This window comes from Batrachochytrium dendrobatidis, assembly GCF_000203795.2.
Source record: "Batrachochytrium dendrobatidis JAM81 unplaced genomic scaffold BATDEscaffold_14, whole genome shotgun sequence".
Lineage (NCBI taxonomy): Eukaryota > Fungi > Chytridiomycota > Chytridiomycetes > Rhizophydiales > Batrachochytrium > Batrachochytrium dendrobatidis.
The window spans coordinates 32,468-56,905 of NW_006281112.1; the positions used below are offsets into that span (position 1 = coordinate 32,468).

A 24,438-nucleotide genomic window follows, 5' to 3' on the forward strand; every position below is an offset into this window, starting at 1 on the left:
TGTAGTCTGACTTTAGAAACAACTTGCGATGGATGTTTTATTTGCTTTGATATGTAATGCACTCGATCGTGCCAGTTTATTGCTGGATATGGTGTTGACAAACCTTGTTCTGATTCCCCAGTCATTTTGCCACTCAGCCCTCAAGTTGTTTGAGTTGATCTGAAACTCAAAGGCTTTTGGATCTTGTGCATAGTCTCTACACCAGATATGGCTGCTGCTTGGTTTGTACCCCCAACAGTCTGTTTTCAAATAAGCTACACCTCGTCCTTTTTAAACACAATCATGACTCCAATCACACAGATTCAAGTAACTACAGGCAACGCATCTATACATAAACACTTATTTTTATTTAAAATACTAAACTAATGGGCAGATATGGAGATAAAAAGCCCAGTAAATGTATACCATCTGGTTACACTGATTTCATAATCCTGAAACAAAGTTTGTAGTTCCGTTTATTGTGTTTCTTCACTAATAGGCAACAGCGATAAACACAACTCTCGAGGCAGTGCACTTAGTAGCGCATTCATCTGAGATTGCATGCGGGCATAATGCAATGGTGAGGGAATACATCCACCAATTATACTTCGATTTCCAGCTGGAGATAGCACTGGAGAGAAATATCTCATAAGCTCTGGAGAAGATTTCGACATGTTGGAGTTGTACAATTTGGTTTGAGGATTGGAAAAGGAAGTACTTGCTATACCAAATTGAGTGTCTCTCGAAGGCAAAGCAAACGTGTTGGTAGGATTAGATATGGATGAACGAGAAGGTGCTGAAAATATAGCTGTCTGGCCCGTAGTAGATGATGTCTCTATTTCAGAACTAAAAATAGTCGACAGCGAAGTCGTAAGTGATCCCGTGCGGCTGCCCATCCCTTTGGTGCTGACAAGATGTGATTGATCGCTCTGATGTCGAGTATGTGGAACAGGCGAGGGAGTGCTGTTTTCAGCAGATATTTTTGGCATAGGGTCCATCAAGTTTCGAGATTGTGAGCGTGAAGAGAACGCATCCTTGTAAAACGAGTCCATCGAGCCATGGCGAGTTCGAAAATCGGTTCGTTGCTGAGATGATGTATTAGAGGATACACGCAATGATGTAATGTCTACACCAAAGTCAGGATTCCGATTTTGGCTTGTATCAGGTTCTGAGTATCCAGTCGAAGCTGATCTTGCCAATGAAAGGGATTTAGTCGTGGAAACAATGTTTGGTCGTGATCGTGGAGAATTGCAGGGCAAGTCAGATGTCGCTAGTGGTGTAGCAGTGGTGAAATAGGGTTTTTCAGTGTTGGAAGATGGGTCAGACAGATGTGCGTAGTTGATTTGATCCCCTTCAACTACAAAAAACGGAGCATATTTTTTCTATTTCCGTTAAAAACAAAAGTTTAATATCAAGTCCAAAGTAAATTAAAAACGCTGATTCAAAATCATACCACTTCGTTTTTTAGCCGGAAATATAAGTCAATGCATTCGACATTGGCTCCTATAGCCAGTTTGTCACACACCCATGCAGCAATATCGGAATAGCACAATACATCAAAGTACTTGTTTTGCCACTCTCGCCCAACTTCTGAGGTGCGATGCTGTAGCCATGTAGCAAAATTAGGCGATTTTAAAAACTGTCTGTATAGTTCAGGTATCGGTCGCTTTGCCGCAACGGGAAATGTGGGAGCTTAGTAGAATTGAAAATTGCAAAGTTAGAATCATTTTATGCAAAAGTAGTCATCAGCAGTGATTAGATTGAGTTGCTTCAAATCGACTCACTGGATTGCTCTATTTGCTGAAGGAATGTATTTTGACGAAAAGGTTTGATTTCAGGTCGACTTCGTAAATGAGAGAGAGTCCTAAAATACAAATCAGTCAATTTCAAATATTAATAGTATAGATTATTCTAAACAGAAACGTACATTTGCGAAGAGTTTCCAATGATTAGACTTTCAAAATATCGACTCATGGGATGCAAAAACCGATCAGTCAGCTCCATAAAATGTCGACGAATAAGATTATCAAGATATTCAACAGACTGTCCGTTGATTGCGGCGTCTGTCAAATCTTTTATGAGTTTTTTATCCTTGGATAAAAACGGTCGATGCTTTACCGAAACACTCTAGTATCGAATAATTATTAGTATAATTGAAAGCCAAAATATCACAAAACAGCAATTTGTATCTAAATTAAACGAAATACCTCGATAGTTGCATCCATTAGAAATCTACCATTATTGCTTAAAGATTTAAACAAGCGAACGACCAATTAGTATGCATACTTTGACAGCATCGCCAACAATATTATTTTAAAGCATACAATGCAAATATCCTACTTGAATGCTAAATTAGTTGAACCAAGGCCGGAATATGATTTACTAGGTGTAGAGGACTGTGGTTTGGCTACACGGATTGTATGTGGCCAAAATTCAAGTGCTGTTTGAAACATTCGGTTAGTCACTCCCAAAACTGTTCCTGATGGAGGCGGCTATGTAACGATATTAGTTTGTATACAAAAAATCAGTTGGTAAATTGAAACTATGCACCAGGATTGTCAATATACATCATCGATACTGCTGAAAATAAAAATACCCTATTTCGATTAATTAACCGGGGAAAATCAGTGTCTTGAATAGTGAAATACGGCCTAAAATCGCCTCCAAATGGAATCTAGCATTACAAATTATAATATATCAGTCAACAGAAAACAAGTATGTCCACTCCCAATGTGCGTATTCAAATATTAAACTTACAGGTTTAATTAGCTCAACCAATGCCCATACCATTTCGCTACATGATTTAGGTACATCACCTATAACCATGATAGGCTCGGAAAGCACCATTAGCTCCCAACATACCCACAATGACGAGACCGATTTTTCAAACAATTGAAAAAAGTGTCCAGATGTGCAAAGAGCAGGAGGCGCGTTTTCCGTGCCAGCAGTAATAACAGGAGGTATTCCTTGACGAGGAAGTTCGTGGAGTTGAGGAAACCGACTGGTAGGCGGAAACGAAAACGTCTGTGCCTTTCCCAAAAAAGGAAGTTGAAGAAGGATTGAACAATAGTTGAGTTCTAGTGAAAGTGTTGATGGTGGGGGTGGCCTGTCATGTACAGTTTAAAGATTTAGTGATTGTAGATTCAAATCATATCGAACCAGATACATCACACGCCTTACAAACATTCAAGTACTAAAGTCTAGTCAACATACCAGGAAGCAATATTGAAGCATGCTGCTTCAAGAAGAGCCATACCCTGAAACGCAACGTTTGTTTCTGTAGTTGATTTACATTTAGCAGTATCAGACGCCATGGACGACTTTGCCAAAGTCTCTTCATGTTTTTTCAAATTCGTCATTTTCAAATTACTTTGTCGATCGGCTACGAGCGAGCTCATCAACTCTGGTCCCAAAAGTGATACAATCTTTAAAAACAATCCAGGCCAGGGATAGGGTGAAAGTAGGACCAAAGATTTCTGCAGAAAGCCGCGTCGAACTTCATTATCAGCCTGCTGCCGAAACAACACATATCCATATGTGTATCCGTCCGTATCTATTGGAAGACCAATGTTGCTTTGTGTTGATTGATGTGACTCGATAGATGGTGCAATGTGAGAGCTATTCAGCTGAAGAGAATCCGTATACAATGATGATTGACCAGAGTTTGGTGATAACATTGAGTTTAGTGATACTGGGCCTAATGGCAGCATTGGGATCTGTTGTTTCAAGTAGAGCCGATTGCAGAAGTCGGAATTGCGCATGCGGAATGTGAATTTAGAGTCTCCAAGATTGTCCAATGAGTTTGAATCTGGAAACGCAGAGCAAGCGCTATTCAAATATAAATCGTCAAGCTTATATATTACTATCAGTAGCCTGTATTACAAATGACTTACATGGTTCGTTTTTCGCCTTCGGTAAAATCAATTGGAGGATAGACAAGCTCCAAAGCTAAAATGGAATAAAAATCAGATATGCTTGTAGATACTATTGCTTGCAACAATTAATGCACTGTCAGACAAAAGATGTTACCTTGACCCATTTCTAAATCAAAATTCACGATACAAAAGCAAAGCATCCACTGCCAAAATGCAGCCAGATTCAATCGCAACAAGGCATCATTTATGGGTGTTTTTGTCGGACTCAATAGCGAAATGAGCACAGGAGATGTAGCATCTAACGGTAAACTTGAAATAGACTCATTTACATCAGATTTATGAGTGACCGGAGTGGGTTTTATTGAGGTACTGCTAGTGGGGTTGGCAATCGGTTTAGTAATGACAGGAGCAATATAGGGCTTGTTTTTGTTGCGCAAATGCGTTGAACTTTGAGTTGTAGCAGTGGATCCTGAATTAATCTCATGTTGAATATTACTTGAATCCAAAGACGGTCGGTTAGTTTCTAAAAAAGGCTTATTATACTGAATAGTTTGTGCAAGAACAGTTGAATTGGATCCCAAAGGATTGGCCAAGACATTCGAGTCGTGTTGGGGTGGCTGCAATGGCAGCTCTGATTTCTTTGGAAGCGATAAGGCATGGAATGGTGATGTTCTTGCTGTAGGAGTCAATTCAATATAATTGTTGCATTCATCCGACATGTGTTCTTGTGGCATGAGCTTGGACGCTGCGTCCAAGCCAACCTGGTCTAGTTCATTTTGAATGTCAAAGCTTCCAGTAGCAGTATTATGCTCGGAATTACAATCCAAACCATTCAGGATATTACGTTTGTAGTTGCTCATGCTAATTGAGACAAGAAGCGAGTATAAATTTGGATAGTCTATTCAGTAGATGACAGACAGTCTGGCGATGAAAGATTGCAGTTGCAGTTGATGGCGAGTCCAGATTTCGCTCCAATATTCGATAAAACTCTTTAGTTATAAACAGGCAGAATAAAAATAATAAATTAAACTGAAAGCTTAAACAAGACAAGTGCAGTGGATTTTCTTTGGTTGTATGGTGTGGTTAGTTGACCCAACAAGCTTGCTCTGGTTGCAGGAAACTTGAAACGACAAAAACTACGAATCGTCTGTTGAAGATCGAACACGCTCTTGTTGGTGCTGAAATCTGCAGTCATTCTACTGATGTATTCATGTAAGTGGGCCAATCTATTCCAAAGAAAAACTAGGAAATCACTGCAAGGATATTTGAATACTGTTGTGCTTTCCTATTGAAATTAACTTTGGCATTCCCAGTGCCTGAAGTCGCATACCGTACAAACCCACTTTCTATTAAAGCAATTGCCAGCAGAATTCAAGAATAGACAAAATGGAACTTTATATCTTGCAATACTTGTACTTGCTGAACAATTGGAAGATCATGTCGAATCTGCACTTTAATGAGTTTAAAGGACACGATGCTGTCCAGTAAACCTGAGAGAAATTGTATTTTGTATTTGACTTTTAGGTTTCATTTTACGTGAATACGACTGCCATGACGGTTACCACAGTTCATCAGCCGCAATCTGGAGAGATCATTGCATCCAACCCCAATAGCTGGACTGCTACTTTGGGTGCTGCATATGTATCTTCCATTGAAACCAGGCCTGTCCTGACAAAGGCTATTACTGCCTCGATTCTCAACGGATTTCAAGAGATTATTGCTTTGTTAGCAACTGGCCAACGTATCAGCGATGGATTAGACAAGGCATTGAAGATGGCTGCATATGGTTGGTATAGCATAGCTGTTTTTTGATACAATGGCAGTCTACATTGAATAGAATCATGTTGAATGACCATCAAGTAGTTTGGATTGGTGTTTAACCTGACTATTGCATCTACAATCACTCAACCTGTAGGATTGTTTGTGAGTGGGCCGACTGGGAATTATTTGTTTTTAGCGCTAGAGAAACTCACTGGCAATTCAACTCGGCCTGCATGGCAAACAACAGCCTTGAAGTTGCTTGCAAGCAACTTTGTCATCTCGCCAACCCTCAACACTTTATATCTGACATTTATTGCTCTGATTTCTGGAGCATCGCTTGCAGATGCTGGCGTATTTGTCAAGCAAAGATTGCTGTCGATCATGAAAGTGTCCTGGACAGTCTTTCCCCTAGCACAACTGTTTGCATTCAAGGTGAGTCTTGAACTCATACATTGACCTAGATCTGGTATTCAACTAATGCATTTATTTTAATGGATTGGATTGCTACGCATTACGATTGCGACAACAGTATCTACAGCCCAGCCTGTGGCTTCCATTCTTCAACTTTATCGCATTCTTGATGGGAACATTTATCAATATTAAAGCAAAGCTTGCTCAAAAGAAACTAGCCAAGACGAAAGGATCCGATGATCATGAAAAAGATGAATAGTTGTTTGGTCTGCAAAATTGGGTGGTTTCATGACAATAAAACAAGTTTAATGAATTGATTTCAGCTCTAACCTGTTTCCAGCAACTCCAACAGTTATAATGGGTCCCAACATTGTCTTTGGCATTGACTTGGATGTGCAGCCTTGGAAGGAATATGTTCTTATCTTCTCTTTTATCGTATTCTTTTGGGAAACCTATCTCAAGTATGCTGCATCTGTTGCTGCTGTTGAGGATTCGTTCATATTCTGATTTGAATTGGTTTATTATGCATTCACATCTAGTGTTCGCCAGCACAAGAAGCTAGGCATCAAGACCATTCCTGCTCAAGTCCACAAGGCATTCGAACCCCATACTCTGTCCATTCAAGACTTTGAGAAATCTCGCCACTACAGTTATGACAAGTCAACCTACAACTTCATTGCAACCGCTTACTCGCAACTGGAAACGACACTCATATTTTCATTCAATCTCTTGCCTTGGGTTTGGACATATGCTGGCAATCTTCGTGCTCGTCTTGGCTATGGTGTCGAGGCAGAGGTGAGTCTGCAATGTCTGCATTATCTAGATGAATTGATCCTTACCATCTGCTTTATTCCTGATACAACCTTGTTTAGATCCTGCAGTCTGTCATCTTTGCAGGAGTTTGTGTTCTCGCTTCCACTGTGATCAACCTACCCTTGTCGCTTTATTACACTTTTGTACTGGAAGTCAAGCATGGATTCAACAAGCAGACATTGGGTCTTTATCTCTCTGACTCCCTCAAGAGTCTCTTTCTAACTGCTGTTATTGGCGGTCCTGTTCTCTCTGTATTCCTTTTCATCATCCAATGGGCTGGCTCAAACTTTTATTTCTACACTTGGATCTTTTTTGTTTGCTTCCAGCTTGCTGCTATAGTCGTTTATCCTACGTTTATTCAGCCCCTGTTCAACAAGTTTGACAACCTACCAGAGGGTGAGCTCAAGGTCAAGATTGATCAGCTTGCTGCCGATGTCAAGTTTCCTCTCACCAAGGTATTCGTGGTTGATGGATCTAAGCGCTCCTCCCACTCCAATGCCTACTTTTTCGGCTTCTTCAAAAACAAGCGCATTGTTATTTTTGATACTCTGTTGGAACAGGCTACTCATAGTGAAGTTATTGCTATACTCGGTAAGTGGTGGTTTGACTATTCCATTATGAAAAAGTCGCATCAAATCAAATCGTTGTTTTGATTGGCAGTGCTGGATCTCGTAATGCAGTTTATTAAGCACATGAACTACTTTTGGCGTATGGGTTTATATTATAGCACACGAGCTTGGACATTGGCATTTTGGTCATATATGGAAGCGTTTGATTGTCATTCAGTCACATTTGTTTGTTCTTTTCTACTTGTTTAGCAAGGTCATTACACTGGACTCTATCTACACGTCGTTTGGATTTGACTCGAAACCAATTATTATTGGATTCTTACTTTTCCAGGTACGTTTTATACTGATTCTCAAGCTTTATTTTAGTAGTATTGTTGTATACACAGTAGCACTAGCTTACCACTCGTCATATTTGATTTCAGTTCATTTTCACTCCTGTCGAGTCTGTTATGGGATTCATCATGAACCTCATCTCTCGCCATGATGAATTTCAAGCCGATGCATACGCCAAAAACCGTAACTATGCCACCGATCTTAAAAATGGACTTATCAAAATCCATCTCAAAAACAGCTCGAATCTCAATCCCGACAAGCTATACAGTATTTGGCATTATTCTCATCCGCCTCTTGTAGAACGCCTTAGTGCTTTACTTCAAAAATCCAAATCGGACTAAATAGTATGTCGCAGGCATGGTTTTGGATTTCAAGCTATTATGATGAAACTCGAACGGCATTATTTTCTGATATGAAATACTTGCAATGTGTTGAAAAATGAAATTTGGAGTCTAACGGCTTACTGTTGCATAATGATTGTGATAATGTGATGGAAAACTCGACTTTATTTGACCAATGATATACTTTTCGGAAGAGGGCGGCAATGCATCATCTTTATGCCATTTCATACTACCACCCAGTTTAATTATCCCGATACGTAGCTATCCTCCCTTGATGTCGAAGCAAGCTTGTGCGTTTTTTAATTATCAAGCGTACAGGCTTGTATATTGAGGAAATAGTATATTTCTGCCATACAACGCATAATCCGTAGCTGCATGGTGAGGCTGGTTGGTATGGTGCCGAAAGGGAGATATCGGAACCAATATAGCTTGAAAAGCAATCCAACAAAGACATAAATTGAAACAAAACACTCGTCTTATATTCTATCCATACGATCTCCATCTTAAGCCATCCACTCTCATCAACAGCCATGAAAATCAGTGCAATCTATGTGCTTACTGGACTGATAGTTGCTATGAGTGCAACTCCGATTGATCCAGCAGTTCGTGATTTATTTAGTGATGAGCCACAAAGAAACATGTATCAAGATCAAGCTGCGTATCAAGGTGATGTAGTACTTGATCCACCAGAATTTGACGAGTCTCCAGATCAACAGTCAAATGATATCGAGGCAGTGCGTGATGCTTCTCAAGAAGATGGTGATTTACCGTATTCAATAGCAGATGGTCAATCTAAACCAATCAGACAAACAAAAGTTCCATACACTCGGTTGGCTCAGTCCACATCTAGACAAGCAAGTATTCGCTCTCAAGTCGAGGCAGATGATCAGGCATGCAAACAAACAACCCAATATCTTTCTATTCTAGATAAAAATCTGGGAATTTTTTTGGAAATATGGGATTTATTTCAAGAGAAACGCAAAGAGGCTTATCAGGAAGGTCCTGGTGAGCATCGTAATCGTGCGGTACTGGAAAAATACAAACTAGGCATTACACTGCGTAAAGCTGGAGAATGTTACAAACAAGTGGCTTATGAATCACGTAGGCGCAAGTGTGCTAACAAGGCAGTTGGATAGACTATCGTGCATTAACCTACGTAATGTTGAGCTACCAAGAGTGTCAATCGGCTGCGATACTAAAACTGTTTTTAATAAAATTGAAATTCAATACATTTTTTAAAACAGCAGTTACATAACAGAACAAGTGTCTGTATGGGTGCTTGTTACCATGGACATGTTTGTATGGGTTGAATGTGTATTTGTGTGTCAAAGTTGAACGATAGCCAAGATAAGCATGTATAGCTCAAGTCGCGATGAAACATTTTTGGCTGGTAATGTGGACAAGCACACACATATCTACATGACTGAGCATGTCACATTTGGGCAAGCTCAATCTAGTCTGTTTTGCGGTCATTCACAAACGCATGTTTTCCAACGAGATGATGGAGCGATAGTATGTTTCAATACAAATATGCATGGACTACACAAACACACGTTGGCTCATATCAGTACACAACGCAAATTTGGCTACAACCAGAACGCGATACAGAATTGAACCCAACACGTCCATTGGCTCACAGTGTGTATGTATAAGCAGGTCGAAGCCATCAAGTGTATTGAACAGACAGCCAGTACACAGCTATTTTTAACCATACATCGAGTATTGTCTATAAATAGTAGTGTAGTTTGCACCTTTTCAACTCATCACCAACAACAATCTTTATACACTTAGACAACTAAAATGCAATTCACCAGTGCCTTCATTGTAGCAGCATCAATCATTGCAACAGTACATGCTGCTGTGATTCCAATGCCAAGCCATCCAGCCTTACAAAAAAGATCGGCGGATATGATAGCAGCACCTTTGGCTGAAAATTTAATCCAACGACGATCAGCTCACTTTGAATCTAATCTACCAAGTCTTGAACGCCGATCTCCTGATGATGATCCAACGTTTGGTTCGAGAACAATTGACAACTGGCCCATGTGGAGTTCAAGTTTTGGTAATGGTGGTTTCAACCATGGCTTTGGCAGTGGTGGTTTTGGTGGTGGTGGTTTTGCCAACTAAACGATTCAATTCCAGAAACTTGATAACTGGACAATCATAATAAATTATTAATTATTAACTTAAACTCAGTGTGTTCACATAGAATGAAATGCTAAACAAGAGTGACAGTTTCATGGAGTGATTGCTGGACAAAATCTAAACTTGGTTTTTTCTTGGCTCATCTACTAATCTTGCTTGATATTGACTACACGCTAGCATGCAGACAGAGAGCTCTATTGTGTCGCCTGTTGACCAGAGTGTCTACAAGACTGTGCGTCTATCCACTCGTGAAGAGGCCATGGCTGCTGTGAATAAAGCTCATGCTGCTCAAGCTGCCTGGAAAGCTACTTCACTCGAAAACCGCATTGCCCTGGTTACCAAGTTTGTTGAGCATTTTGTAGGCATGCAAGACGATATTTGTCTGGAACTGACCTGGCTGATTGGAAGGTGAATTTGCATATTTTCTGTTAGCATTGACAGTGTCTATGGACTGTTTGTCAATAACCCTCGGTCTGCTTCCTGGATAATTGTTCTCTATTGGCTCGCGATTTTTAATTTATTGCTGGATCTGCCCTTCATATAGACCATTGCAGCAGAACAAGAACGAAGTACGAGGTTTTGAGGAACGAGCCCGTCACCTGCTCTCAATTGCCAAAGAAAGTCTTGTCGACACTCCTCTTGTCAAACAAGGGTTTAATCGTTTTATTCGTCGTGAGCCTCTTGGTGTCATCTTTTCGATCGCTGCGTGGAACTATCCATATCTGATTGCTGTGAATGTCGTTGTTCCTGCTCTTCTTTCCGGAAATACTGTGCTTTTGAAACAAGCTCCTCAAACTTTTCCTTGCGGAGAGCGGTTTGCTCAGGCTTTTGCTATGGCCGGATTGCCTGCCGGCGTGTTTCAAAATCTGTGTATGGACCATGCAGTTGCTGAAGCTGTTATTCAAAATCCACTTGTAAACCATGTGCAGTTTACTGGATCCGTTCGTGGTGGACGTGAAGTTAACCGTGCGGCTGCTGACAGGTTTATTAGTTGAGTTTTATTCATCATGAAAGCTAAAATGCTGCTTATGCTATGCATTTGCTAATCTTATTTAATATTTTAAATTGTACTGAATTATTTTGGTAGCTGTGGGATTGGAGCTGGGTGGAAATGATCCTGCATTTGTTCGAAGTGATGCAGATTTGCTCAGTGCAGCAGAGAGTCTTGTCGATGGCGCCATGTACAACTCTGGCCAAAGCTGCTGCGGCGTGGAACGCATCTACGTTCATAAAGACGTATACCAAGCGTTTGTAGACAAGGTTGTTGAGATCACAAAACAGTATGTGCTTGGAAATCCCATGAAAGAAGGGGTTAATCTTGGTCCTGTGATTAGCATTCAGGCTGCCAAGGCTATCCGGGAGCATGTTGCAGATGCTGTTGCCAAAGGTGCCAAAAATCTTATTCCAGAATCATGTTTCTCTGCAGCCAAGGTAGCTATTTTGCTTGCATGATTTAAATTCAACTGAAGCATTTATTAACAAAAGTAGCAATTTTAGGAAAAAACTCCTTATGTTGCACCACAGATTTTGGTGGATGTGGACCACACTATGCGTATCATGACTGAAGAAACGTTTGGACCTGTGGTGGGAATCATGAAAGTTTCAAGCGATGAGGAAGCGATTCGTCTCATGAATGATAGTGATTTTGGATTAACAGCATCCATCTGGACCAAGGATGTGAATGCAGCAATGCAGATTGGTGATGCGTAAGTGGTAACCAACTTGAATATCTATTTGCTTTTGATTATAGATGCTAAATTTGGCTGAATTTAGACTTCAAACTGGCACGGTGTTTTTGAATCGATGCGACTACCTAGATCCTGCGTTGCCGTGGATCGGAGTTAAAGATTCTGGACGTGGATGCTCGTTATCTACTCTTGGGTTTGACCAGCTTACTCGTCCAAAATCATTCCATTTTCGTCTTCCAGCTTAGTCGAAGAATAAACATGGCTTTATTTTTGAACTGTACTTTAGATGTTTTGTGAGTTGGAGTATACTATTTAGGAACTGGCTCGATAGGATTGGGTTGTGAATCTATATGTTGCCATTTCTGTCCATTCACGACTGAATTCACGTGAAATAGAACATCCAATGTCATGAAATAATGGGTGTCAATTTACTGGACAACACTGTGCACTCTGGTGGTTCTGCTAGTGATTGTGCAATGACACTAAGAATGGATAGTCTGAATAGTATGATTGCTGTATTTATTAAAGAATTGAGAATGCCAGTTTTCAATAGGAAAGCGTAATAAATATTGTCATTTATTCTGAAAAATAGAGGCGTCACCATAAAACAAGTGTTTCATTTTACGATACAGTAATACCACTTTGATTCAAGACCACAATGCTCGCTCAAAAGGTGCTCGATTCGATCCCTGATTTAACTGGAAAGACAGTGGTCATCACTGTGAGTTGCTGGTGTATGAGTTTGATTGGTGCTATTCCGAACATGCTAGAAACCGATTGCACTCGATGCAGTGAATCTTGAATCATTCTACAAAGGATACTTGTTTACTCATCGTCTTGAATAACATGTTGAATTAGGGAGCAACCATGGGCCTAGGATTTCACTCGGCAGGAATCTTTGTATCAAAAGGAGCTCGGGTTCTTGTGCATGGTCGCACTCTCAAGAAGGCTACTCTTGCTTGCGAGGCTCTCTCAGTTCACACAACGGATCCACTTCTTCTCGTTCCCGTCCATGGCGACCTGTCTTCTCTCGCTCAAACCAGACAGCTGGCCCAAACCATTATTAAGCACGCTCCAAAGATCGATATTCTCATGCTCAATGCTGGCATTGCTGGTGTTGATTATGTGAGAACTGAAGATGGCATTGAATCATGCATGCAGATAAACTATCTTGCGCAGTATTATCTGTTTAAAAAGTTGGAAGCCAAATTGAAGGCATCCAAAACCAGGATCGTTTGTGTCAGTTCTGGATCAGCTAGTGCTTCGCATCGGGATGGGATCCCAGACACACTCAAGGGATGGAATGACAAAGAAGCGTTTGCTCCCATGGTAACGTGCGTTTGTATGAGTCGAGTGGATTCAACCAACGTGTCTGACTAATCTCTTGCATTGATTCAGTTGAACTATGGCGACTCCAAACTTGCCAATGTCCTCTTTACAAAATACATAGCAGACCATTATGCAAAGACAGGTATAGTAGCAACAGTCGTTGATCCAGGTTGTGTATCTACCAGTCTTCATGCAAAAGCTACGGGTGCAGGAATCTATTCATTTTTTATGCGCAATTGCTCATGGATATTTGCATCTCCACCAGAAGTTGGTGTTTTGACCCAAGTTTTGGCTGCTGTAAGTGATGCTGTCTTGACTGGATCGGCTTGGCGGCTTGTAGATGCTAGATGGGATATATCAGAGCTTTGTAGTGGTGATCGGGCAGAACGGCTTTGGAAAACAAGCCAGGATATCTTGGCCAAGAAAGGGTTTACGTAAACTTCAAGTGTATCATATGATCATCTATTCAAGCATACTTGGACTGGGTGTGTCCAAGTACCAGTGTATAATATACTGCACAGGTGCGATTGAAGTTTCCGATTTGGTAGGGTTAGATTTACAACCGCATTCGCATAAAATGGACCGCTTTTGTGTTCATTCTGCAGTGATTATCTTGCTTTGCTTCGAAATAAACAATGTTTAAATACTTGCTGCGCTTTTCTATCGAAAACGGATTCACTGTTCATATAATGCACAAAATCAAACTATGGTCTTGAGCCCGTCCTCACTTTGACAGTCATACATTGTCAATCACCGGGTTTATCCATTACCATTCAAATATTGAACCCGATTGTCCTGATGTTGTCAAACTCATATCTGCTGTATCCTAATATCAGATACATTCTAGCTCAAGAGTGTACGTTTTGGAAATAGTTGTTTCCATGTCAATCACCAGCAAAAGACTAGAATGCACAGCGCTGTCCAGTAAGCTGACAGTATTTCATGAGATTGTGTTTCATTTTACGTGAATACGATCGTGTGCAATTGGACTCTAGGATAAAGCTTTTTGCATTCGAGATGCATGTCTTGAATCAGGTATGTTTGATGTAGCATTGTGGCTTGATGCCAATATTTTGGATATACAGAGATAGTGAAAGAGCACATGCATTGCCAAATTCAGCCACTCGACACCGAAAAGCATGACTGCATTACCCAGTAATAAAGCACATTCTGTCATTACAGAACCAAAGACTGATGGGATATCCAAAGCTAAAATGCAATACGCTGGCGGTTTCAACGGTTTTTTTGTTGCAATATAGTATTGAGGCATTATGATATAGATCGGGGCAATGTAATTCAAGGGAGGGAAATCAATATTGGCCGCAAATCAGATATGGGTTGGCCGTCATTATGCAAGCCAATTAGATGCTCAATTATTCTATTACGAATTACAACTGGATAATTAGATTGACTTTGCTTATGTAAAGATCATTGACACCAGAAAAGTGTAAACACAGCCATTAGTATTCTTCCTTGCCGCTTTCGCAGATGTTCGTTGATAGCTTCGAGGTGTGACCAGTTATTCTTAACCAAGCAAGCACAAGCTCAACTGGCCTACAAACTTTTGTATCGTCTAACCTATCATTCTAAAACGAAACTTTGTTTCTTGTATTCAAAACAAACTCAAGGTAAAGGTTTGAAATTCATTGCTGAATAGTCTGGTATTTGCCGATTGAGTCTATTTAAAATCTCACTCAAATATTGCTGATTGTCATATACAGGCTGTTTTGTTCAGCCACGCCAACACCAGCTCAACAATCAGTTGAAGCAATTGATACCAAAGCATGCCAAGACAGGATGGCAATTTGATAAAGGATACATTTGTATCAGTATCCAACGAGTCTATGACACTACATCCTAGTTCTCCATCACATCCGACTCATCTCTGGACCGAACCAAAGCAACAAGAGATTGAGAATTCTCATGGTAATGATAATCAAACATTGCAGTCATCATTGCCCATATCAGTACTTTCATGTTCAGGAGTTGAATTGGGAGTTTCTCGTAGTATTTCCAACTTTCATATGGACGCGACGCATGTCTGGCATAATAACAGGACAGATATCCCTTCGGTACAACATAAACAAGTACAAGCAGACCAGCCAATCAATAAGCAAATGAGCAAGTCAGCATCACAAGACAAGTTTAGACACTGGCATGTAGTTTTTAATGCACAATTACCGCTTGATGATGGCAGTGTTTTGGCTTGTAAAAAACAAGAGCTTGAAAAACAGAGCAAGATAAAATCAACCAAAGAAACGCATGGAACTGAATCGACTTCATTCTGTCATTGTCGGGAGATATTTCCATGCAGTCCAAAGCCGACAAGTAAAATCAACACAATAGCGTCAAAACGGCAGAGGCTTGAAGATCGTGAAGCGCCTGTTGAAATACCTGCACGCCATGATGATCAGTGTCGAGAGGATGGAGAGCACGATGCGGATCGGCCTGTTGCATTAAAAAGCCTACACCTCGCAGCAGGTGGAATATGCGACGATGGGATAGCGCGAGCGGCAGAACCCACTACTACGAATGGATTGCAAGCTTTGGAAGTGGACGACAGTCATGAGTTGGATGATACTGTTGCAGCAACACTTGGTGATTCAGTGAATAGTACCAAGACAGCAGCAGAAGAACAGCTACCAAGAGTCAGTGCTGTGAACATGTCACCCACCAGATCACTGCCACATACAGCTCACAACCATCCCAGTCAGCAGCAAAAGCCATTACTTGGACTTGAAGGATCTTTTTCTGTCGACGGTGCACTAGTCAAGCCTCTTGAAACCTCTGCACAGGAGAGCTACTACCCTGCCCATACCAGCACAGCAGCTACTATGGACAACAAGCAGTGCACGGATGGTTCCATTGCAGCCGTCACTACAAACTCTTGTATATTGAACTCTCACAAGTCGATTGGAATAAATGGCAGTGAATCTCCACATGAGAACCGACACTTGCAGCTGGATGCAGCAGAGTCAGATGCAGTGTATTCACTCACTCTGATGCAAGTCACTTGCCTCACTCAATCATCTCCAAGACCATCACGATCTACACTAACAGCGTCTACTTCTGTTCCAATATCTTCAGTATTGGCAAAACCCATCAACACCTCGACTTGTATCAAGTCAGTTTCTGACGTGGCTTTCCATCCAGATCATTCATCTTGCATTCCATCCAAGCCTTCTACTAGTTTCTGGACTCCTGGTTTAAACACAGATTCAATAGTGGACAGTCCAGTTCAGTACAGTCAAGACATTCACACACTTTCCACTCCTACTGTCGGATTTATACACAATCGCAGTAAGAGCGTTACCACACCCAGCAGCTCACATCTTGAAAGAAACTGTTACAGCACACCACTGCAGTCCAACTTACTTACTCCATCTTCAATGATGTCTGCAGACGAATCCAAATCGCATCCGCAGCATTTTTCACATGAATCAATGCTGGACAAGCAAAGCAACTCGACATTCACGCGTTCGCAGACTCCGCTGACTGCTGCTCTTATGCAACAACAGTTGAAAGGTTCAACATACAGAAAGTCCTTTACAAAAGGAACTGGATTCAACTATTCACTGATGAATTCTACTGATACGCCTGTGGGTAGTGCTTTTTCAACCGGAGTGTCTGCTTTGCTTCCTCCCATTCCAACTTCAGATCTATACACTTCTCGATCCAGTATGGATCCTGGATTCAAACCATCTGGCATGGATGCTTATAATCTCACCTCTTATTCCACAATGTCTGGTCAGTCTTCAGATACAGCCTATGACCAGGGTATGTCTGCCATGGCTCATCACCAGCATACTGCATATCAGCCATTGTCGCATCAGCATGCTCGTCAACAGAATTATCATTGCGATGGTCGGACAAGCATAGAAGAACTTGACCCAAAGCATCCTGATTACCATCAACACAAGCCACGTCTGGCTTCCCATACATCACAACTACCATGCTCATACTCGGATGACAACCCATATCGATTCACTACTCCTGTTTCGCATCTGTCACTGCACCACCAAACATATCCTACAACTCCGCTGTCTTCTGGTAGCACAGTGATGACGCATGAATTGGACTATGGTGGAGTAATAAGCTCGGATTTTAGTTTCCAGTCCGACTCACATGATCCAGTCATGGCTCATTTAGTCCCTCAACGAGTACAACATCTTCCAAGACCTGAGCTGTTCTACAATGCTCATGAAGGATCATCTGAAATCCATCAGTCTGCTCAGTTGCATGCACAACCTTTGTTTGCTTCCTTACCTTTTTCGCACTTTGCAACATCTGCCTATCGTTCCACAATGGACTGCATAGACCAGGATCCTCAACCTTTTTATCCAGAGTCGTCGCATTCATCTCGTGATGGGTTATCAGTCTCGGACACAACTCCTGCATTGTCTGTTGCAACATCACCCCCAGAACCTGTAGGCTTTGGCACTCACAAATATATACGATCTCATCTTTCAACAAACAGTACGAGTCCCATCACATCCAATAGTAGTCCCGCGAACTTTTCCAAAGCTACTCTGAATTCTTCAAATAGTAATGCATTGCAGGTCAATTCAGATGAAGGCGTTGGGTCTAAACGAGCCAAACCCAAGCGTAAAACTTGCAAAAAACAGACTGTTTCAAACCGTTCTAATTCAGTGGGAGATATCACTCAAACATCGCAAAAAGGCTCTGAATGGAATAGCCATCTACCACTTTTACCCAAACAACAATCTGCATCCACACCGACTAATCACACTTTATCAATCCCACACGGTGCACCAGGACGGCCATTTATTCCACCAACCGATTTTGACGAGGATAGTTCTAGAAAGCTACCAACATGTCCAGTCTGCGGACAGTCGTTTACACGAGCATTCAATCTCAACTCTCATCTAAAGTCTCATGAAAATGTAAAACCTTTTGCATGCGAGCTGTGTTGCATGTCTTTTACTCGCAGGCACGATTTGAATCGACACATGCGGCAGCATATGCCTGAGCGTCCTTTTGTATGCGGTCGCTGCAGTCGAACATTTTTGAGAAAGGTAAATATAATGCGTTGCTTGCTTTTCTAACCACCATTACAGAAAACTCATTTTACATGTGGTGTTACAGGATGCATTGAAGAGGCATGAACGGATGCACGACTCGCACGAACGATCAGAAGCCAAGCAAATGCCTATAAATTAATATTTTGTTTTTATTGATCAAACTATTTTTTGTGTAATCCGATTTACGGTAGACTGGACTACAAGACTAGATCAGCCGATGTTTACAATAGATATTGAAACAACATATTAAGGCGATATTTAATAAACGATAATAAGTGTATTGCAGGTTTTCCGTAAATATTTTCAATTTAATTATTTAACATCGCCCACCATTATAGCAACGATAAAAGATGCACATTCATCCAATTTGTCAGTTGATATATCGAGGTAATTGACCATCACGTTCTTGCACAAATTTGACAATCATCAATGCACTTTGTGTCCTTGTCGCTTCATAAGCGGGTGTCAAATGATGTGCTACAATTGAACACAAAAGATATTTATATTTCAATCACCCAATTCTGCCATGTTTTGAAACCATCCTGATATCATCAAACAGGCGGTTGTTGCAACATTTCAATGCAAATTCTTTGTGTAACATGTCATGATTACTTTAAGCTAATGTGCAGATTCTATTGATGGAATGTTGAGGATCGTGTCGACAAGACCCAATGCGTGAGATTGCCTTTTATTCAATTGAAACGATCAGATCATGTCAATGGACCAGATTGTCGCCTTGGTACAGGAAACACGAACAATAGATGGTTTTGCCATTCGACCCATAAACAATCTACCAATATTTTCAAAACCACAACATCAAGAGTGATCATTCTGATAGTTTCTCGTTTTATTTCATCTCCATTCTCGTACCCCTGTTGCTGGCTGTAAAAGTAGATACAATCCATATCAGCAAGGTTAAAGCTTGCTGCTAGTTGTTAATGGTTCGTATGTTCGATGAGATAGCGAATCAAACAATGGTGAACCTAGATGAATACCAAGAGATGAAGTCATCAACGATTCTCTTTTAATATCATCCAATCGTGTTACACCCATCAATCGCATGACCATTTCTAGTTCTTCCCTTAAAAGATCAATGGCTCGTTCAACTCCAGCTTGACCATACCCTGACATGGCATAAAGAAATGGTCGACCAAGACCAATACCTTTAGCCCCCAATGCCAATGCCTTGAAAATGTCTGTTCCGCGACGAAATCCACCATCGACATAGATTTCCATTTTTCCCTCAAGGTTCTCCTTGCGCAACGCATCGGTCACTTCCATCAACACTTCAATGCCCGATCGACATGTATCTAATTGCCTTCCTCCGTGGTTGGAAATCACAATTCCGGCAACGTGACCACTCTTTGCTGCAATGATAGCATCCTCACCTGTTTGAATGCCCTTGAGAACGATGGGAAGTGTGGTGATGCTACGAAACCAGTCCAAGTCCTTCCATGAAAGAGAAGGATCAATAAAATGGGAAATGGCACGGGCTGCACCCAAATTGTTTGTGCGAGGTGTATCGGGATCGATGGCGTCAGGTGTGTCATTAATAAACTTTAGTCGCATATCTTTTTCACGACGACCAAGTTGAGGAGCATCTACTGTAATAAACAATCCCTTGATTCCATTGGCTTCAGCTCTACGAATCAGATTCTCTGTGATACTTGGATCTGTTACATCAAGACGATTTAGCTAAAATATTCACCACCCCTCTTGTTCCAACATGCGATGCAACAAACCCTATTCAAGTACACTCAACTGCTGTTGACATAAAGCTGAAAAAATTGTGACTGCCCTTGACACTTTGCACCAACCAAATCCATAAATGAACACGAAGCCAGAGTTGGGATCATTTGAATGATTCCTTTTGCTCCAGCAGCACGAGTCAGCACCACTTCACCTTCGGGATGACCCAGTTTGCCCAACGCAGTAGCAGTGATATAGATTGGAAGAGAAGAGGGTACACCTAGCATAGTGGTGGATACATTCACCGTTTTGACATCAACCATGACGCGAGGTCGTAACCAGATACGATGAAACGCGGCATGGTTTTCTTGGAGAGTGAGCTCGTCATCACCACCAGATGAATAGTACGCCCATGCTTCTTTTGATAGAGAAGATCGAGCAATTGCCTAGGATTGACATAAATGTATCAAGCATACACTGCATGGTTTAGAAAATAGACATGGATCAAGATTTCAAAGCAATGTATAATTCTAGCTTTTTAATAAGCACATGAATTGATCCAGAATCAACCAGCATTCATCAACAGTATTATCACAAACAATACAGCATCATAGTCGGATCATCAAACTGTACCTCGAAATCAAATAGGTTGAGTATGGAATCGAGAGGTGGCAAATTGAGTGGGCTAGAATACATGGTTGGAGCAGAAGTCGAGGTGACCGCATGTTTAGAGCCATCTTGAACCAAAACTCCAAGACAGCACTCTTTGGGCAAATGCATTTGGATAATATCTTTAGGATGAACTTGATCAAATGCAGCGGTTCCATTCTTGCCAGCCTGTTTAAGAATTACCTACATCATTACAGATGACAGTAATGTCGGATCAAGCAGCATAATTTAAACCCATCAGATTGATCAGCCCATGCCATCTGTTTTATTAAAGTGCTGCATTATTTCATAGCCGTATAACAGCCATTTTAGTCGAGGATTGACATTTTACCTTTGCACCACCAGGATGTTCGTCAATGAAATGCGACAGATCATACACATGGTCATGGATAACAACCCAGCAGTCACCAGCTTTGTTGTGATGAGAAACTTCTTCAAGAGTGATTTGCTTTGTCATGGTCATCTAATTGAAGATATTGTAATTCAGTGCCAAAGGAAAGTTGGATGATCAATGCACTAAATCCAAAAACACATTCCATTTGACAGATACTTTTATGCAGTCACTGTAAAGATTAACGTAATGTTTCCAATCTTTTTATTTATTTACATATACATGACTGCTACTCATCAAGAATGTTGAGTACTTGAGGAATTTTTGTGAATCAAGGTTCAAATTCGAATCAAGTGCATAGTGTGAATCTGGGATGTTCTAGCAAAACTGCTCGTCATGATCAAATCATGGCTCTTCAATCAATTCAATTGTAAATATTAGTCAAGGATGTAGAATTTACTGAAACAGATGTAACAGGTATCCAATTTTGTATAAAAATGAGCACAAAAGCCAGTCTACTTTACCCAAGATTTCATATGGCGCAATGTTGTGCAATGTTGTGCAGCAAATAGGATGGAAATCAACACATTATTTTATGAAATGAGCTGTTTATTATGTACTTTGGCATCCTTGTTTAATATTGCTTATGCTTCTGGCTCAGCTCAGATTCATCAAGAATAGCAGGGTTAGGAAATACCCACTGATCCAAAACGGACACATCGTCTTCGTCACAATCACTCATGGTGTTGTCAGTGTATATACTAGAATCACACGTGTCTTCTGCCAACGATGCATTAGCCACACCATAGATATGCGGTCTAGGCAAACGGTACAGCTGCTGGTCCAAAGAGTCTGGATTAATAAGCGAATACAGCGATGCAATAGAGTGTCTAGACAATGATGGTACAAAAGTAGAAGGGTCGGATGGTTGATGCTTGCTGGTTGAATCAGATTTGGAGCTGGCATGAGCGAGAGAATGCTGTTGGAAGGATGAGTCTGTTTGCTCTGCATGCAAAGTGGTGTTGCTGGTGGTTGGAGATGTTGCAACGGATTTGACATGCAGTGTATGGGCTAAAGATCTATCATAGACTCGATCTGTATGATTGGTTTGAACGCTGGTTGAAATAAAGTGATGTTGAGATGTGATATCTTGAACAGCAGCATTGTGATTCGCATATATTGGCTGATCCTGATAAGAAGGACGTCGAAGGTTATAGCTGCCAAAAGGGTTGCCAATCCATCTAGCAGCAGTGGCATCGGATGCACTCACAGACATGGGTTCAAGAGATGCTGGTGGATTGGAACAAGAGCGATTGGTGGTCATGGGCATGATTGATGGTTCGGACGCTCGGCGAGGTTTACGGGACAGCGACCACCCTTGTACCAGCTGAGCTAGTACTGGACGACTAGATCGCTGTGTATGTACATTAGACTGCTGGCGATCCTTTGAGGCATTCATTGCAAGTCACTACGATAAGTATAAACTCCGATCATTGGACCCTCTTCCATTTACCACCATGTACACGCAAAACAGAACACTAAGATTGGCAGTCTATTAAGCGCTCATATTTATGGAGTGTCAATTTACTAAACTCTCCAGTCGACTGATTCAACGTGATCTGCCAGTCGTTTAGCAAGCAGCAGTGTCGCAAGATACAAGGTTGCACATTGTTCGTTTTTGAATCCTGCTGGCAGCTGCTCTAGTACAAAGTGGTCTTACACAGTATGCGACTCCAAGCACTGGGAATGTCAAAGTCAACGTGTACTAGGAAAGCACAGGTATTTAACCATTGTTTATTCCAAACCAAAATAAAGTCTGCAAGATAAATATGCTCCATTGTGAATACAGCTGTGAATAAAAATGCCTTTTAATTAGTCCAAGTCTACATCATTTTGTACGCTTAAATAATTTCATAAACTTTGATGCCATGAAATGTGGCGATGCATTCAATGGTTCGTTTGATCGTTTTTCTCCTTGATCTAGTAATCTTAAAACCTGACCAGCTTCAATAGGAGTCGACGCACTACGCAAACTCGTATTCGGTTTCGAGGTAGAAATTAGCGGCCCCGCACTCTCACACAGAGCACGGTTGCTGCGTGTATGAGATTGTTGAAGAAAGTGTATGCCAAAAGATTTGTGTGGGACCGAGTCTGTTGGAGAAGACGGTGACAGGGTCATCTCGCTTGTGCTTCCCCCCATAAAGGAAGACATGCTGCAGGTAGATTTTGGATGATAGAAAAGGACAGGCTCTGTACGGTGGGGATCGTCGCCGGATATAAGGGTGGAGGAAGTTGACCGTTGAGAAAAAATTGACTGAATCGGTGTGCCTAATGTAGACAAGGCTGGAGATAATGGAGCAGCCAAAGGTTGCGCAAAGGGAGAAGAGATCAAAGTAATGGCTGATTCGCAAGTAGAAACAGACGCAGACCTAGTTGTTTTTTGAACAGATTCCAAATGTTTGTCAATATACACAGATTCAGTTGCAGCAGGTAGCTTATTTGACGCGCACTGTTTTTCGCACGGCTTAAATTCCATTCTGTCAGTATGAGGATCTAAAAACCTGTCAGCGCAAAAAGTAGTGTCAGAAGGGCCGTTTCTAGTGATTGGTTTACTGTCTGTATCCTTATATACGGATGGAATGCGTGGTACTGGAGGAGTGCCAAAGTGACGAGCCCAGCCTCCTCGTTTAGCTTTGCAAGGTTCAATAATCCCCAGCTCAGGAGTGGACATTGAAGACCTCATTTCATCCCTTTGGAAATCAGAAACAAGAGCAATCAGACGGTCTAGTTTAGTTTTTGCCAGAGTTAACGAATGCTCCTTTTTGCGATTATGCTCAAATGGAACAGATGGAACAAAGTGCACTCCTGAAATGGCTGCATTCAAATTGCTTGCTGGTGAAGAAGGCTGCAGACTATCTTCAATCAACGAGTCTTGATATGAAAAACTATACTCACTGCCCGAATCTGCCGAATTAATAGCAGCATATACCGATGATTTCTCTACTGATGGACGAATGATGGTATACAGTGACGACATTGACGAATGTCTGCGGAGAGTAGAAGCGTGGATCTCAAGTTTATTACTGATATTGGTTGACATGACTAATTAGAAAACAATATAATGCAAGGTTACAAGTGTGAATTGCACAAAATTAGGTCGTTCTAATTAGTTATAGTTTTGCTGAAGGTTGGGTCAGGACGAGGCATAATGGAACGTACAGATATAAAAAGCAGCTTTGCTGGTTTGATTAGGTACAGAAATAGGCTGAAGGTATGTGGCGATGAGGTTTTCAGGGCGGACTAGGCTTAGAAACAACTATGCGCAAGAGTTTAAATTATAGGCGAATATAAAATTCCAAAAGAGACTCGAGCAACACGCAGTCTTCTTTTATCGAATATTGACCAGAGTAAACCCATACAACTTGTTTATTGGACTCGGGTGTTACTTTTGATGGGCTGTTTA

The 24,438-nt window shown here is 41.2% G+C and overlaps 11 protein-coding genes across 11 annotated transcripts; 7 read left to right on the top strand and 4 right to left on the bottom strand.

Annotated features, from left to right (window-relative positions):
* Window positions 1-455: 455 nt before the first annotated feature.
* BATDEDRAFT_91628 (uncharacterized protein) lies at window positions 456-4,714 on the bottom strand (the record flags this gene model as incomplete). The annotated part of the gene is made up of 11 exons (XM_006682001.1): window positions 456-1,361; window positions 1,433-1,671; window positions 1,764-1,843; window positions 1,907-2,106; window positions 2,187-2,223; window positions 2,320-2,471; window positions 2,576-2,653; window positions 2,737-3,085; window positions 3,193-3,807; window positions 3,873-3,927; window positions 4,009-4,714. 11 exons carry the CDS (start codon window positions 4,712-4,714, stop codon window positions 456-458), a joined length of 3,417 nt encoding a protein of 1,138 aa, XP_006682064.1.
* A 691-nt stretch (window positions 4,715-5,405) lies between these two features.
* Window positions 5,406-6,285, top strand: BATDEDRAFT_27560 (uncharacterized protein; the record flags this gene model as incomplete). The annotated part of the gene is made up of 3 exons (XM_006681842.1): window positions 5,406-5,640; window positions 5,770-6,047; window positions 6,145-6,285. The coding sequence occupies 3 exons, from the start codon at window positions 5,406-5,408 to the stop codon at window positions 6,283-6,285; spliced, it is 654 nt and encodes a 217-aa protein (XP_006681905.1).
* A 46-nt stretch (window positions 6,286-6,331) lies between these two features.
* On the top strand, window positions 6,332-8,201 carry BATDEDRAFT_17759 (zinc metalloprotease). Its single transcript, XM_006681824.1, has 5 exons — window positions 6,332-6,487; window positions 6,566-6,821; window positions 6,899-7,430; window positions 7,567-7,739; window positions 7,831-8,201. Exons 1-5 carry the CDS (start codon window positions 6,384-6,386, stop codon window positions 8,080-8,082), a joined length of 1,317 nt encoding a protein of 438 aa, XP_006681887.1. The 5' UTR covers window positions 6,332-6,383; the 3' UTR covers window positions 8,083-8,201.
* Window positions 8,202-8,612: 411 nt separating this feature from the next.
* Window positions 8,613-9,218, top strand: BATDEDRAFT_27562 (uncharacterized protein; the record flags this gene model as incomplete). Its single annotated transcript, XM_006681843.1, has 1 exon — window positions 8,613-9,218. The coding sequence occupies one exon, from the start codon at window positions 8,613-8,615 to the stop codon at window positions 9,216-9,218; it is 606 nt and encodes a 201-aa protein (XP_006681906.1).
* A 217-nt stretch (window positions 9,219-9,435) lies between these two features.
* Window positions 9,436-10,209, top strand: BATDEDRAFT_27563 (uncharacterized protein; the record flags this gene model as incomplete). Its single annotated transcript, XM_006681844.1, has 2 exons — window positions 9,436-9,594; window positions 9,874-10,209. 2 exons carry the CDS (start codon window positions 9,436-9,438, stop codon window positions 10,207-10,209), a joined length of 495 nt encoding a protein of 164 aa, XP_006681907.1.
* Window positions 10,210-10,405: 196 nt separating this feature from the next.
* Window positions 10,406-12,188, top strand: BATDEDRAFT_91630 (uncharacterized protein; the record flags this gene model as incomplete). The annotated part of the gene is made up of 5 exons (XM_006681966.1): window positions 10,406-10,635; window positions 10,772-11,217; window positions 11,315-11,658; window positions 11,725-11,933; window positions 12,001-12,188. The coding sequence occupies 5 exons, from the start codon at window positions 10,406-10,408 to the stop codon at window positions 12,158-12,160; spliced, it is 1,389 nt and encodes a 462-aa protein (XP_006682029.1). The 3' UTR covers window positions 12,161-12,188.
* A 375-nt stretch (window positions 12,189-12,563) lies between these two features.
* On the top strand, window positions 12,564-13,889 carry BATDEDRAFT_37411 (uncharacterized protein). The gene is made up of 3 exons (XM_006681944.1): window positions 12,564-12,636; window positions 12,774-13,244; window positions 13,314-13,889. The coding sequence occupies exons 1-3, from the start codon at window positions 12,574-12,576 to the stop codon at window positions 13,680-13,682; spliced, it is 903 nt and encodes a 300-aa protein (XP_006682007.1). The 5' UTR covers window positions 12,564-12,573; the 3' UTR covers window positions 13,683-13,889.
* Window positions 13,890-18,157: 4,268 nt separating this feature from the next.
* On the top strand, window positions 18,158-18,310 carry BATDEDRAFT_14076 (uncharacterized protein; the record flags this gene model as incomplete). Its single annotated transcript, XM_006681807.1, has 1 exon — window positions 18,158-18,310. A coding segment is annotated over one exon (153 nt), but the record flags the coding sequence as incomplete, so codon positions are not given.
* Window positions 18,311-19,201: 891 nt separating this feature from the next.
* Window positions 19,202-21,101, bottom strand: BATDEDRAFT_30699 (L-lactate dehydrogenase (cytochrome); the record flags this gene model as incomplete). The annotated part of the gene is made up of 4 exons (XM_006681903.1): window positions 19,202-19,959; window positions 20,049-20,421; window positions 20,609-20,827; window positions 20,976-21,101. 4 exons carry the CDS (start codon window positions 21,099-21,101, stop codon window positions 19,202-19,204), a joined length of 1,476 nt encoding a protein of 491 aa, XP_006681966.1.
* Window positions 21,102-21,570: 469 nt separating this feature from the next.
* BATDEDRAFT_37412 (uncharacterized protein) lies at window positions 21,571-22,273 on the bottom strand. Its single transcript, XM_006681945.1, has one exon. It carries the CDS (start codon window positions 22,249-22,251, stop codon window positions 21,610-21,612), a length of 642 nt encoding a protein of 213 aa, XP_006682008.1. The 5' UTR covers window positions 22,252-22,273; the 3' UTR covers window positions 21,571-21,609.
* Window positions 22,274-22,760: 487 nt separating this feature from the next.
* On the bottom strand, window positions 22,761-24,185 carry BATDEDRAFT_32337 (uncharacterized protein). Its single transcript, XM_006681906.1, has one exon. It carries the CDS (start codon window positions 24,010-24,012, stop codon window positions 22,864-22,866), a length of 1,149 nt encoding a protein of 382 aa, XP_006681969.1. The 5' UTR covers window positions 24,013-24,185; the 3' UTR covers window positions 22,761-22,863.
* Window positions 24,186-24,438: the final 253 nt, after the last annotated feature.